Source organism: Panthera onca, chromosome D4 (assembly GCF_046562875.1).
Source record: "Panthera onca isolate mPanOnc1 chromosome D4, mPanOnc1 haplotype 2, whole genome shotgun sequence".
NCBI lineage: Eukaryota > Metazoa > Chordata > Mammalia > Carnivora > Felidae > Panthera > Panthera onca.
This window is the reverse complement of record NC_138351.1, coordinates 76,933,939-76,949,657: the sequence shown is the minus strand read 5'-3', so window position 1 is coordinate 76,949,657 and position 15,719 is coordinate 76,933,939. Positions and strand designations below refer to the sequence as shown.

At 41.6% G+C, this 15,719-nt stretch overlaps 1 protein-coding gene across 4 annotated transcripts in view; it reads left to right on the top strand.

Moving 5' to 3' along the window:
- The window catches only part of ASTN2 (astrotactin 2), an 876,482-nt gene that overhangs the window by 714,691 nt on the left and 146,072 nt on the right, over nucleotides 1-15,719 (top strand). For all 4 annotated transcript variants that reach the window (XM_078436555.2, XM_078436553.2, XM_078436554.2 and 1 more), the window contains 2 exons: nucleotides 8,539-8,672; nucleotides 10,141-10,289. In XM_078436555.2, the coding sequence (XP_078292681.2) occupies nucleotides 8,539-8,672; nucleotides 10,141-10,289 (283 nt within the window). The remainder of the gene's footprint in view (nucleotides 1-8,538; nucleotides 8,673-10,140; nucleotides 10,290-15,719) is intronic.

The following is a 15,719-nucleotide window of genomic DNA, read 5'->3' as shown; positions in this document are numbered from 1 at the left end:
CTGACTCTCTCTGTCTCAAAAATAAATAAACATTAAAAAAAATTAAAAAAAAAAAAAAAAAAAAAAAAAAAAAACGGATCGTCTCCATCAGAGTGTGTATTTGGAGGCTTTATGTTTCAGAGCGCAAGCTCTAGAGCCAGATTTCCTGGGTTCAAATCCCGACTGTGTCACCGACCAGCCCCACGACCCTGGGTACAAATGTAAAATGGAACATAATAATTCTACCTACCTCACAGATTGTTGGGAAAATTAAATGAGGCGATATATCTAAAGTACTTAGAGTTTTTGTGAGGAGTAACACATGGAAAGTGTAAAAGTGCTTGGCTACTCTAGTAAGTGAGAATATTGCTCATGATGGTCATGGCTGACAGAATGGATTACAGGATCAAATGACCTGAGTTCAAGTTCTCGTTCTACCACTTTTTAACTGGTGACTTTGAATAGACTATTGAACCCTCTGAACCTCAGTTTCTTCACCTGTAAAATGGGGACAGTAACAACAGAATCTGCCTTCTAAGGCAACAAGATTAAGTGAGATCATGTGTATCAAAGTGCTTAGTACACTCTCAGCGAGTGTTGTTACTATGTTTCCTGTCTAGCAGCATAGCAGATGAGTGGCTTGAACCAGGTCCAAAGGTAGACAGCCTCATGTAATGACTGTTACTGAGATGAGAAACTTGGTTTGTTTTCTGCCAGATTCTTGTGGTGTAAACTTGGACAAGTCTCTTCCCCTCTTTGGGCCTCTTAGTCTGCAGAATTGTGAAGATCAGCATCACCTTTCAGGAGTCTTCTAGATTTGACATACCAGGGATCTGTGGCATTGAGTATGTGCATATGCGTGTCAGAGCCCTCTAGTCTAAGGTTTGTACTTCCCTTTGCTTGGCTGTCCCCTAGTTGCTACCTCCTCTAAGCAATCTTTCACCATTGTCAGAGGTAAATTACCTGCTGCCCCCGTTGTTTATTGCCATGTAATCCCAGAAATTGTTGACTTAAACCAACGGTGATCATTTTATTAGTCTTTCTAATGGTTCTGGGGGTTGACTGGGCTGACCTCAGTAGTTCTTACTTGGCTCTCTCATGTGGGTGCAGTCGGCTGGTGGCTGTGGCTGGAGGTATCTCAAAGATGTCCACGCTCACATATCCAGCAGATGACCCCGGCTGTTGGCTGTGGCCTCAGTTAGGTCCATTGGCTGGCATACCTCCATGTGGCCTCTCCATGTGGTCTGGGCTTCCTCACAGCATGGTGGTTGGGCCCCAAGAGTGAATATCCCAAGAGACATAATGTGGAAGCTGCCAGTTTCTCAAGACTTGGGGACAGAAATGGAAGCAGTAATGATTCTTTTGGCTGCAGTTACAGAGTCCAGACCCAAGGGGGGAGAACCTAGATTGCATGTCACGTTGAAGGAAACATCAGCGATATCTAGGGGCATGTTTTAAAGTCACTATCCCTGCCTTCCTGCTCTGTTGCAGAATAAGAAAATTTCAGTCCCCAGACATTATTCACTTCTGTCCCCAAATGTATTCTCACACAGGCTGCTGAATTCTGCAGTCATTGATTGATAACAAGATGACCAGCAAATCTCCTCAAGATCAGGGCACACCAACAGTGTTTTATTCTATTCCCAAAGAATGGGGGCTCTGGTCCCTGGTCTCCAACTCCTCTATCTGCTGGGAAAATGAGTGATTGGCACCTCCTGCAGCCACTGCTAGTGGGTGTGCTGATGACTGGATGGCAAATGGCCCGGGTAGGTTCTATCCCAGAGGTCCAGGCTGAGCTGGAAACCATGATTTCTGCCTCTGCACAAGCGCTCCTATGATGTCCTCTTCAATTCTTTCTGTGTTCATCAATCCTAGTCCCTCCTGACCAATCAAACGTGTGGTCCACAGGGGCTCAGGAATTAGTCTCCCTACAAAGCTAGGATGTCAACCATTCCCATTGCTCCTCCTCCCTCTTTCTCTAGGGACCTAGGAGCTTCTTATTTTAGACCCAAGCACTCCTCTGGCAAAAAGCTATCAACCTACTCTCCTCCAAGCAGTGATTCCAGATGTCTCCAGAAGAGATTCTCTCTCCTTCCATCCCCCACCCCAGTGCACTTTCAATGGCTTCATGGAGAGTCAGTCTTTTTATGGTGACCAATTGCATTTCTGTCATCTCTTTTGCTAGAAAAGAAAAATAACAGCAAGTATATAAGCTTAATACCTGGCAGAGCATCCTAGTATGTATCTGTGGAATTTAACGCCCATTTTGGGGACACTACTATGTGTTGCTCTTTTGCTTAGAGCCAGGGACACAGTGATTAATCAAATATATTATCTTGGGCTGGAGGAGTTCACTGTATAATAAGTAAGAAGTACACATAAGTAAGCAAACTGCAAGGAAATGGGAAATGGGAAAAAATTGAGAGGAGGTATAGGGACAAAATTCCTCAAGTATGGCAGGGTCCTGGTGGACAAAAGGTTTCCTGGAATTCAGCAAGGAGAAAAAAGTGGAGAAAGGGCAATACAGAACAAAGGCACAGCATAAGAGAAGGCTTGGCATGTGCCAGATCATAAAGTGGGTGCAGTGGGGAGGAGCAGGGAGAGGAGCCACAGGCTGAACAACAAAGGATTTTGAATGTCAGGTTAAGAAGCAGAGACTTTAACCAGAAGGAGGTGGGATTTTGAAGGAATCTGGGCAAGAGAGTGTACTAAGCAGGAATGTTTTAGAAAGCTGGGAGAGGAGGTGCTGAAAAGGTGACCTTGGAGCTCGAAGGTCAGTCCAGAGGCTATGACAGTTGCCTAGAGAAAATGATTGGACAGCCACAAGACCAATCTTAATAGCACCATGGAGATAACAAAATCCATTAAGCTTTGAGTGAGGACTTCAGGGCATCTTTTTGGTCAGAAAAATCATCTCAGAATCATCTCAAAATCAGAAACAACAAACTTGGTGTCAGCCTCTGAGTCTGATTTTTAGTCATTGTAAGTATAGAGTATGGAATTTAATTCACAGGCTCAGTGACATTCTATATGGATGGTCCCAAGTATCTTAATCAAATACAGAGTACTAAAGTTAGGATTCCTAAGACATTGTCAACATTTTAAGGCTGGAGGAGTCCCTTCCTTGGTATCCCTACAGCCTTCTATGTGTACTCCTTCATAGCATTTGAACCATATTCATTGCGATTGTTTGTGTCTTCAGCATTACACTATGGGTCCTTTGAAGTTAGCTACTGTGTCGTGTTCACCTCATTTCTTAGCATCCAGACAGCAGATGGTATGGAGTAGGAAGTTCAGTGAATGTTTACTGAACTTAACTAAACCTTCAAAAATATATCTTTTGCATCCTCATTTTACAGATGGAGAAATTAAGGCTTAAAGAGAGGAATAACTCAATAATTTGAACGAGGCAAGTTCAAATAGGAAAGTAACCATCGAGTCAGAAATAAATCTTAGTTTATTTTGATGGCTTAACATTTTTGTGGCTGTTTACTCCTCCTGCCCCTTTTGGTTTGCTAGCTAATTAGCCAGAAGTTGGAAGCATTTCTTTGTTATGAAAACGAATGATCATGCAAATGTAATCCTTACCCTTGTTTAAGTACAGGATTTGTTTCTTCGGTCCCTGCACTGACTCAAAAGCCAGGAGTCAACAATGCCTCTCCAGTGTAAGGTTTCATTTTCCTCTGAGAACACACAAACACACACACACACACACACACACACCCATGCACAGGCATGCAAACAGAACATAAGCACGTGATTCAAACAGAGCAGCTGAGAAGGATGTTTTGGATGAAATCTTGGCATTTATTGTTGCTGTGTGACCTGGGGAAGTCCAGGCTGCCAGGATTCTCTTCCATGCTCCTTTGTGAATGGGGATAGGACCTCTATCTCAAAGGGTAATTTTACGATTAAATGGAGGAATAGAATCATTTCATCACAGAGTTGCTCTCTCATCGTGGACCAGCCAGCTAGCCTTTCTGAGCCACTGTATCTGATCTGTCAAATGGATTAGATTAGATGATTTACAGAATCCCTTGAAGCTGGAACGTTCTATGATTCTCCTCCCCTGGGATCTAATTGGATTCGGGATGGGATGTTGCAAGGGCTGGAGACAAGGAAAGAGTGATGCTGCCCTGATGCCTTGCTGGTTTCTGCTGCCTAGCCAGGGCTCCCTCTTTGATGTAGGCCTTTTATCAGGGTATGTTTGTGCTCTCTCCAGGGTTTGCCTGGCCATTGCACCAGTCCCCATTCTGTTCCTCATGGTTTGGGAAAGAGCCAGTAGCTGAGGAGACTCACAGGCAGGATTTCTTCCCAAGAGCAGCTTGGATGGTGAAACTCACAAAGTCCAGAGAGATTTCCTGTTTTGTTTTCCACAAGCTCAAGCGACTCTTGATTACAAAACACACACTCACACAAAAACAAAAACACATACACAAACAAAACAGGATGTTCTCTCTCCTCTCATTGTTAGAGTCAAAGCAGTCTCTTACCATCTGGGTCACTTTCATCCATGGCCCCAGATTTCACCATTATGGCAGTAAGTAAGCCCTTAGTGCTGGCTGGCGATGTTACAGAATCTTATGCCCAGAGCCATTTTGCACATTAATTGTAGTAAAGGGGAACCTGCAAATGGAGGAAGAAGGTCCGTCAGTCAGCATGACCTCATGTGATCCCATTGCTTTCTGTCCTCAAGAGACCCCGACCCCCACCCCCACCCCCACCCTGTGCTGGTAGAGCAGCAGACATTTGTTTCTAACAGGTTCTGATTTGTAGTAGGAAGAGTGCTAGGTGCATATGCAAATGTTGAGAGAAATATACTAAAAAAATATTGTTGTTCACTTGAAATTTGAATTTAACTGGGCATCCTGTATTTTTGTTTACTGACTCTGGCAACCCTTTAAGGGCAACCCTAATGCCCTTAAAGTGTATGCTGTATTACATGCTTCATGAACATTAGCTTTCACAATAATTCTTTTTTGTTTCTTTATTTAAAATTTTTTTTTAATGTTTATTTATTTTTGAGAGAGAGAGAGAGAGACAGAGTGTGAGCAGGGAAGGGGCAGAGAGAGAGAGGGAGACACAGAATCCGAAGCAGGCTCCAGGGTCTGAGCTGTCAGCACAGAGCCCGACATGGGGCTTGAACCCACAAACCATGAGATCGTGACCAGAGCCGAAGTTGGACGCTTAACCTACTGAGCGTCCCAGGTGCCCTGGTCTTCTTTGTTTCTTTAGATCATTACTCTAAATTCAGGATAAATTAGTCATTTGTTTATTCCCTAGTGGAGAATATGGGTGAAAACACACAGCAGGAGTATTGGGGCCTCCTCATCCGAGTCACTTAGAGAAATGTGGTAGAGGCTAACACAATAGCATTCTTGTTTCGTTTGTTTTTTCCTCTAAAAAGCTTTATTGTTTCCTGTTGGCCTTTGGCTTGGGAAAGGGATCTGGGGTGGTTAAAAGGCTGCCTAATGGTTGCAGGGAGAGGCTCAGGCAGAATCTCCGACACCAGGGGGATGTCAGGGGAGGGTCCTCAAAGGCTGCTGGGCTCCAGTTGCTTCTAGTTGTGCTTCAGGGTCAGCCTTTCAAAGAAATACTTGCCCAGCCCAGCTAGGGGAGCAGCGAGCATGATAAGGTGCGTCAGGTGGTCACCATCTTCTTGATGAGTTTCACCTCCTCATCTAGGAAGTGGTTCTCCAGGAAGTCACAGAGATGGGGGCCTGCTTGGGCAGAACACAGGGCAGGCAGCTTCAAGAGGGCCTGGTTCAGGTTCTCCTTCAGAACCTCCATGGTGTCTAGAGTTTTTCTCCACTCATCTTGGAAAGGCTTTTGAATGCTTTGGAGGAGGGCACGTTTTGCCTTTCAAGAAGCTAGTTTTGCATCTTCAAGAAGCACTCACTGCCTTTGCAGTTCTGCTCAGCCGACTTGCAGAAGAAATGGCGCATACCCTCCCGAGCTACACTGTCAAGGTGGAAATAGAAGCCGAGAGAGAGGTAGGTGTAGGAGGCCCACAGATGCATATCGACCCTAACCCTAGTGGTTAGGGCTAACGGTGGTCAATGGCAGCCTCCACTTTGACAGAATAACTCTGAAGAATCTGGGAGCTCATGTTTGTTTGGCAATAAGGAGCTAAGCTCAGAATACAGTGTTGCCTGGTCCTGGAGACAGACAGAGGATGGCTGAGAAGATGGTTCTGAAGGTTGTGACTGGAAGAGGTTGGAGGGTGGTCAGAGGCTGGAAGAAGGGGTGTCCCTGGGTCTGTTCTGGCCGGATACTATTGAAACAAGAGGCAGATCTGCAGGACAGCCACGCACGGTGTGACAATAGCATCCTTCTACTTACCTCCTTTTGTATCTGTGTGTTGGGTAGCTAAGGAGGCAGACCCCAGACCTACTTTACACAAACATGTTACACCTGAGTCTTTTGACAACGTAGGATGGAAAAAGTGACACCTGGGTAATCAGGTGTCCTTGGTTATAGGCAGTGTGACACTTTCTTAAAAACTGAGAACAGGGGCGCCTAGGTGGCTTGGTCGGTTGAGCGTCCGACTTCAGTTCAGGTCATGATCTCACAGTCCGTGAGTTCGAGCCCCACGTCGGGCTCTGTGCTGACAGCTCAGAGCCTGGAGCCTGTTTCAGATTCTGTGTCTCCCTCTCTCTCTCTCTGCCCCTCCCCGGTTCATGCTCTGTCTCTCTCTGTCTCAAAAATAAATGAACGTTAAAAAAAAATTTAAAAAAAAAAAACAAACTGAGAACAAACTGAGGGTTGATGGGGGGTGGGAGATGGGTATTGAGGAGGGTACCTTTTGGGATGAGCACTGGGTGTTGTATGGAAACCAATTGGACAATAAATTTCATATATTGAAAAAAAAATAAAAAGTACAAAGAGGCTCTGTGCTGGCAGCTTGGAGCCTGGAGCCTGTTTCCGAGTCTGTGTCTCATTCACTCTCTGCCCCTCCCCCTCTCACACTCTGTCTCTCTCAAAAAAGTAAATAAAAATTTAAAAAGTACACAGAAAGTAACAAACATAAAAGAAAAAGAAAGGACATAGGGTCTGTTACCTGGCAAAGAGAAAAGAGATCAATGCTCTCTAAGTTTAAAAAAGAGCTGAATCCTCAGTGCCTTGAAACATTAGTGTAAATGGAGTGACTACAGCGTGAAGCACACCTGAACCTGAACATGAGCTTGATGATGTTTTTCAGTGTCCATTTATTTATTCAGTAAATATTGACTGGATATCGGTGCTGGGCCCTGTGAGAATACTTGTGTGAATAAGGCATGGCCCGTTCCCTTGGTGTGATCAGAATCTGTTGGATGAGACAGGCAAGGGAAGGTGACAATAGGTGTGGTCTAGCGTGTTATGGCGTCCAGAAGAGGGGAATGATTCAAGACTTAAGAATTAGTCCCAGAATAAAGGGATATTTCCTTCCTTGGAGTACAAGGAAGGGGAGTAGGGAATATTCTAGCAGGGAGAAAAGAGATCTTTTTAAATAAAAAGACAACGAGGCACATTGCAATTCAATAGAACGTTTATCATCGTTGAGAGGAAGGGTCAGCAAACTGTGGACCTAGACCAAATTTAGCCTGCTTCCTGTCTTTGTCAATAACGTTTTTATCAGAACACAATCGTGCCCATTCATTTAAAGTATCTCTGTCGCTTGTGGGCTACAAAGGCAAAGCTAAGTTAATTGTGGCAGAGACTACCTGGTCACAAAGCCAAAACTATTTGCTATCTGGCCCTTTACAGAAGGAATTTGTTGTCTCCTAACTTAGAGCACGCTTTTCATAGGAATTTACTGTGGTGAGAATGTTAGAGGTGGCATGAGGGTGGACATTAGCATGTAAGGGAACATCACAGGAGTGGTGAACGATGAGCCCGTGGAAGCCATCAGGAGCTAGAGTAAGGAGCTTAGGCTTTATCCTGAGGGCCTTGGGGGGAGCCTCTGAAGGTTTCCACACGGGGAGGTGAGATGGACCAAACATCTGCAAGAAGTCTGGTGACTTTACTTACTGTGCTAAGCACTGAGTAGTGTGTAGAATTGTGGAATCCTTATGTGGTACACTTGAAACTAATATAACACTGTTAATTATACTTCAATTAAAAAGGGGTGGGGAGGGGCAGGGCCTGGGCCCAGACTGTTTTCATGAGATCCCAGCTCCATCACGTTACTGGCTGTGAACCTCAGACAAGTTATTTCTGTGGACCTCAGTACTCCAATGGGTAGAGTGGGAAATGACGATAATAATAATTGTGATATCGATTGCATGGGGTGGAGAAGATTACATAATTTAATTCAGGTAGAGTGCTGGGCCCCAGAGGAGGTTCTCAGCAGTTGCTGTTACCACTGTCCTGCCTCAGTGACCATTCTGGCTGCCTGAGGGAGAGAATGGCTCAGAATGGGAGAACCTGGTGGCAGAGTGTTAGGTCTCTGGGAAAGACACGGTGTCCTGTGCCTAGGTGGGTTGCTCTGAAGCTTGGGTCAACTCTGGTCCCTGGGATCTTCACTCTCAATCTCTCCACCATGATCATCATCATCTCTTCTGCCCTTCTTTATTCCAGGCCTTCAAGAGCGCATTGATGAGCTCCTACTGGTGCTCTGGAAAAGGGGATGTGATCGATGACTGGTGCAGATGTGACCTCAGCGCCTTTGATGCCAGTGGGCTCCCCAACTGCAGCCCCCTCCCACAGCCAGTGTACGTATGTGTGCATGGTCCCTCTTCCTCTGGCCACCCCTTTTATGGACTCACAGTCCTGTCCCCGAGTGCATCACCAGATCCCTGAAGTCTCTGTGACCTGCCTCCTCCTTTGAGAAAGCAGAGTATTTGGGGAGAATAGAAACCAGATTTTTTAAATGATCCCCTCCATTTATCTCCGCGCTCATCTGTTTAGGAGACGTTTACTGGGCACTGACAGCTGCTTAATCAGTTCCTGTGTTGGTCACTGGGGCTACTGAGGTAAGGAGGGTGTAGAATGTTGTCTAAGAAATGTCATTTAATTCATTCATTCAACAAATAATTTTTGAACACCTGCTGTGTGTCAGGCACTGGGGAATTCATCAGTGAACAAGACAGTCTGTGCACTTAGGGAGCTGACCCTTTAGTGAGGGGATAGATATCAAAGCAAAAACAGGAAAGTATGATACAGTTCAAAAAGGTAATATATGAAAGAAAGACAAAGAGGTGCTAGGAGAGAATAATGTGGTTGGTGCATTAGTTGGAGGGGAGGGAGGGAAGCCTCTCTGAAAAGACCTGAATCAGAGTAGTTTTCCAGGCAACAAATGGCACCATCGTGGTTCAAGCAAAAGGAGGAACACATGTGAAAGCCCCAATGTGGGAAATTCAGCATTCAGGGAAGTAAGAGATCATCTCAACTGATGTAGTGTGATTAAGACAGTGCTGTGAGGAGCATAGGAGAGAGGAGCAAGAGCCAATATGGGGGAACCAGAGGTCCATAACATCCCTTTGTGTGTGTTGGGTAGATTACACCATAAGATAGTTCTTGAAGAGGTAGTGTAATGGAAATAGAGAAGGAATCTGGGCTGGGCACAAGGAAATTACCATCACAGTTCTGTGCCCAACATGCTGTGTGAGTTTTCACAAATAGTTTTTCTTTTCCTTGCTTCCCTACCTGTGAAATGAGGTGATTGAACTTCCCATCCTCTAAGGACTTTTCCAGTTCTGACCTTCAATCGTTGTGCTGTGTCGTAACTTATAAAAGGATTCTCTGGGACTCCTGCCCTCTCTGAGGGAGTGTTGATTTAAAGATGTTATAGATCTGACTGATCTGTTGGGGGATTGGAGAGAATGGCAGGAAGGTTGAGGCTACTGTATCTGAAGGCACTGTGAATTTAATTAACAATGAAGCATCATTGATAATATGGTTTAGATACATGGAAAAATCAATTTTCTGTGAGCATATATCATATGCTTGGGTTAATTTACTGGATCCCACACTGATCCTGAAAGGTAGCTATTCATAACCCTGTTTTATGGATAAGGAAATGGAGACTGAAAGAGGTATAATGAATTGCCAGAGTCCATACAAAGGCTTGTTGGTGGGTTGAAACAGGATTTGAGCCTAGGGTGAATCCTGTGCACAAGCTTTTGGAGCCCAGACAATGCTGACTGGGAAATGACTAACCTTCCCCGTCACCCTTTCTAGGCTTCGTCTGTCCCCAACAGTAGAGCCCTCCAGCACAGTGGTCTCCTTGGAGTGGGTGGATGTTCAACCAGCTATTGGGACCAAGGTCTCTGACTATATTCTGCAGCACAAGAAGGTGGATGAATACACGGATACAGACCTCTATACAGGTAAGTAGGAAGCCCATGACTTCGCATTTTGTTGGGGTGGCGTGACAGAGGAGAGAAATGGATTTGGAGACTTACTGTCATCTGATGTGGGAAGGCATTTGAGATTTCATTGTTTTGTGATTGTCACCTGGTGCCCACACCTGTATGCCTTTTTATATGATTTTTCAGTGGGGAAAGATATTAAATTGTAGTTGGAAAGAATTTCTGATTCTCTGAGATGGATCGTTAAAGTCATATATCAAAGTGTTAATTTAGAAAAGGACTTAACCTTTCCTGCTTGGAAAGGCCTACAGGTCACATGTTTGAATAACAGAGTCTGTAAGTGTATAATCTCTGGGACGGAGATAAAGAAACTCAAGGAATTGCCTTTTCTAGTGAGACATACCATCTCTAGTGAGATAGTGGTCTTCAGTGGTGGGGAAGAGGGATTTGGAAATGACTCACGCATTCGGGAGGAGATGAGAAAAGGGACTCTTCAGAGTGCTACATTTGGTTGTGACTCTGAGTTGCTCTCCTTGAATTCTGAATGTCTGATAGAGCCAGGAAGCTGTGCCGTCCTGGAGATTGGCTGTGTGGGGGCGGGTTTGGCTTCAAGGCAGGCCAGGAGTCTGGGTCTGTGGTAGTCAGGCATACGCTGACTGTATCTGAAGGCACTGTCGATTTAATTAACCATGAAGCATCATTGAGAATATGGTTTAGATACATGGCAAACTAACCAATTTTCTGTGAGCGTGTATTGTATGCTTGGGTTATGCCCAGTCATCACTGGAACCAAGTGAAGCCTGGCCCACAGGGACCCCTGGAGCTGTAGGAACTGGTAGGCACCAGGATGGGTTGGAAGCTTGAGTTCGTGAGAGCCTGGTGGCGTGAAAGCTTCTGGGGCCTCAATAGCGGGTACAGGGTTCTTGGTGAAGCCACGCACACACTTCTCTCTCCTTCCACAGGGAGGATTTCTCTCTCTGAATTGGTCTGTCCCATCTTGGGGGAGGTTACGATAGTGAATCTTATCTTTCTTAACCTGCTTACTATCGCTTTTCCTGTTTTTGTGCCTCACCCAAGTGCTATAATCCCTTACCTAGAAACTTTAGTTCTTGCTGACGTATTTTTCTGCATGGCTACCTGTTGAAATTGATTTGGGGAGGGCGGGGGTCAGAGGAACAAGTGCCGTCATTTTTCTAACTTCACTCTCCAAATGATTAGCAGCCTTGCTTACAGATCAAGTAAATGGATCCACCTAGAGAGGTGTGAGATTTTGCCAAAGTCCTACAACCAGTACCTAGTAGAGTCAGGCTTTATAACCAAATCTCACTCCAGCACTGTGCTCATTCTTTATGTAACATCAGACTTCATGATGGAAGACTGAATACTCATTTGCTGAGAGATTTTTGTTTTGTTTGAATTAGAAATGGATGTTGAATTTTCTGCCTATTGAAATGATCATATAGTTTGTTTCTTTGTGAATATGATAGATTACATTTAAAAATATGATAAATTACATTGATGGATTTCCAAATGATAAAAAAAAAACCTTACACTTCCAGAGTAAGTAAATCCCACATGGTCATGATGCATTATCTTTTTTTTTTTCTTTCTACATATTGTTGGATTTGATGTGTTAAAATTTTGTTGCGAATTTTTTGCATCTATGTTCCTGAGAGATTCTGGTCTGTAGTTTTCTTGTAATGCTTTTGTCTGTTTTTATTATCAGGATTAATTCTGGCCTCTCAACGTAAATTTGCCCTCGCAAAATATTTCCTTCCTTTTCCATTTTTTAAAAGAGTTTGGATAGAATTAGCAGTATTTCTTCCTTAATTATTTGATAGAATTCACCAGTGAAATAATCTGGGCTTGGAGCTTTCCCTGTAGGAAGGTTTAACTACCAATTTAATTGTCTGATAGATACAAGGCTATTCAGATTATAGCTTGTGTATTTCAAGGAATTTGGCCATTTCATGTAGGTTATAAAATTTACTGGCAAAAAGTTGTTCATAACATTCTATAATTAGTCTTTTAATACCCATGGAAATTTAGAAATTATAGCGATCTCTCTCTCATTCTTGATTTTGGCAGTTTGCCTTTCTCTCTCTCTCTCTCTTTCTGATCAATCTGGCTCAAAGGTTATGTAATTTATTTACTTTCTCAAGCCAGTCAACTTTGGTTTCATCTGTTTTCACTATTGTTACCCGTTTCATTGTGTTCTGTTGGGATCTTTATTATTTCTTTGGCTAACTGGATTTAGTTCACTCCTCTTTTTCCTGGATTTTTAAGGTAGTAGCTGAGGTTATTGTTTTGAGATTTTTCTTATAAGCATTCCCCCTAACTACTGCTTTAGTGGCTTACCAATTTTTGATAAATTGAGTTTTCATTTTCATTCAGTTCAAAATATATTCTAATTTCCCTTTTGTTTTCTTCTTTGACTTATGGATTCTTTATGGCTACTTATTTAATGTTACTTATGTTCCAAATATTGGGGATTTTACAGACATCTTTTTGTTATTGATGTCACTATATATCAAAGAACATAATTTTTATGACTTTAATCATTTTAAATTTATTGAGACTGGCTTTATGGACCAGAATCTGTTCTGTCATTATTTTCAGCATCCACTTTAAAACTCTTAAGGACTGAGAACAAACTAAGGGTAGATTGTGGGGGTGGGGGGGGGAGGGGAAAATGGGTGATGGGCAGGGAAGAGAGCACTTGTTGGGATGAACGCTGGGTGTTGTATGGAAACCAATTTGACAATAAATTATATTAAAAAATAAATAAAATCTTTGATCAAATGTAAAAAAAATAAATTCCATTTAGTTATCAAAAATAAAATAAAATATATTTCTTGTAGGCAACATATATTTAGGTCTTTTGTATATATTTTTTAAATCCAATTTGACACTGTTACCTTTAAATTGGGGTATTTAGACCATTCATATTTAATGTGATTTTCTTTTTTTGGTCAGGTTTAGGTTTGTCATCTTGCTACTTATTTTCTGTTGTCCCATATTTCTTCTCTTTTTTTCCTTTTTTTGGATTGGGTGTTTTTATGATTCCTTTTTATCTCCTTTGTTCACTTATTAACTATATATCTTTTTTTATTTTAGTGGTTACTTTAGTGTTTATATATGCATAGTCAGCATATCATGATATACCTTCAAAGCTATTATACCACTATATATATAGTATAGGAACCTTATAAAAGTATACTTTTATTTCTCCTCTCCTAGCTTTTATTGTATTGACATACATTTTGCATATATATATGCATGTTATATTCTATAACTTGTCATTATTTTTCCCTAAAGAATATTTTTTTTTTTTTGAAGAATCAACACTGCTTCACATGTTTTATTTTGTCATACATTCTTTTAGAACCAGGTTCATTTTTCCAGTTTTGTAGAAAAATAGATGTTCCAGCCACCAAGGAATAATTATATTTAAAGACATTTAAATAATAAGAAAAGTAATTTTATTTTTTTAAGAAAAAAATAATTTTATATATTTACCCATGTAGTTACCATTTTTGCTGCTCATCATTCCTTCACATACATATTTTCATCTAATTTCATTGTCCTTCCTAAAGGATGTCTTTTTCTATTTCTTACCTTTCAGATCTGTTAGTGATAGATTCTTTCTGCTTCTGCTTTTGTAAGTTGTTATTGCTGGATATAGAATTCTAGATTGACATGTTTTTCTTTTAGTAATTTAAAACTGTTGCTTCTCTGTCTTGCTTACATTGTTTGCATTGAGAAATCTGCTTTTATTCCTACCTTTGACCCCCTGTATATACATACCATTTTTGTCCTGTGGATGCTTCTAAGATCTTCTCTTTAGTCCAAGTTTTGAGCAATTTTATTATTTTATTGTGCTTGAGGTTCATTGAGCTTCTTGGATATGTGGGTTTATAGTTCTATCATGTTTGGAGATTTGGGGACCATTATTTTTTTTTTATATATATTTTTTTCTTCCTGAGCATCTTTATTCTCCTTCAGTGACTCTAATTTTATGTGTTTTTCGCCATGTGAAGTGATTCTATTTTTATTTTTTTTTAATTCTTTGTTTAATTTTGGATGGATCTTCAATACCTTCTGCAAAGTCTAACCTATTTTTGACCCTATCTGGTAAATTTTTCGTCTCAGACATTATAATTTTCATCTTTAAAAGTTCAGTTTGGGTCTTGTTAATATATCACACACTTTAACATTTTTGACATATGGAATAGAGTTATAATTGTTTTAATGTCTTTATATGCTAATTCTAATGTCTGAGTCAGTTTAAATGGATTGGTTTCTTTCCCCATTATGGGTTGCATTTTCCTGCTTCTTTACATGCCAGGTAATTTTTGACTGGATGCCAGACATTTTTATTTTTGCCTTGTTGGTGCTGGATATTTTTGTATTCCTATATTTTTTAACTCTGTTCTGGGACACAGTTAAGTTACTTGGAAATAGTTCTATTCTTTTGAGTCTCACTTTTAAGATTTGTTAGGTGGAACTGGAGCAGTGTTTAGTCTAGGGCTAATTATTCCTTACTACTGAGGCAAGATTCTTCTATGTGCTCCACACAATGGCCTATGAATTATGAGATTTTCCAGTATGGCTGGTAGGAACAGCCACTGTTTTGGGCCCCTATATGAACACTTGGCAGCGTTCCATCTAATCCTCTTGAGGTAGTAGTTTCCTCACCTACATTCATTAGTCAGTACTGTGGTGAGTGTTGAAATGGGACCCTCCACAGATCTCTTCAATTTTCTCTTTGTGTAGCTCTCCTCTCTCCATTCTTTTATCCCTGTAGTCATTTTTGATCTCTTCAGACTGAGAACTGGGTCTTCTCAGTGCAGGGAATCTTGCAGGCCTCCCTGTCACTGCACAGTGATCTGGAAACTCTCTAAAGGCAGTAATCTGGAAAATTTTAAGGGCTCACATAATTTGTTTTCAATTTCAATCTTTCAAGATCTCTGACCTTTGTTGCTGAGTTCCAGTTTGAACATTTGTTTTATACTCTTTCTTTTCCTTTTTTAATTTCTTTATGTTTCAGGCAGCTGGGGAAATTAATCTAGTGGCTGTTTGTCCATCTGGTCCAGAAATGGAAATCCAAGATTCTTCCTTCTGATTGTCTAGGAACCAATGCTCTGATCCAAGAATTTATTTTCTTTTTCTTTCTTTCTTTCTTTCTTTCTTTCTTTCTTTCTTTCTTTCTTTCTTTCTTTCTTTTATATACATGAAGCTTACTTGTTTTTAGTTAATGGTCTGAGGTCACCCCACACAGATATCACCCCTTCTTCTTCCTGCTGTCACTCAGAAGTTTGAAGGTAATGACATAGCTACTTCCATCTTTATAGGTTCTTCTGATCCTTTCTTGTGTGACTTGACTTTCATTATCCCCATTGTTCAGCTCTTGAATTTTTTAGTGGGTAGCTGTCTACAAAGAAGAAG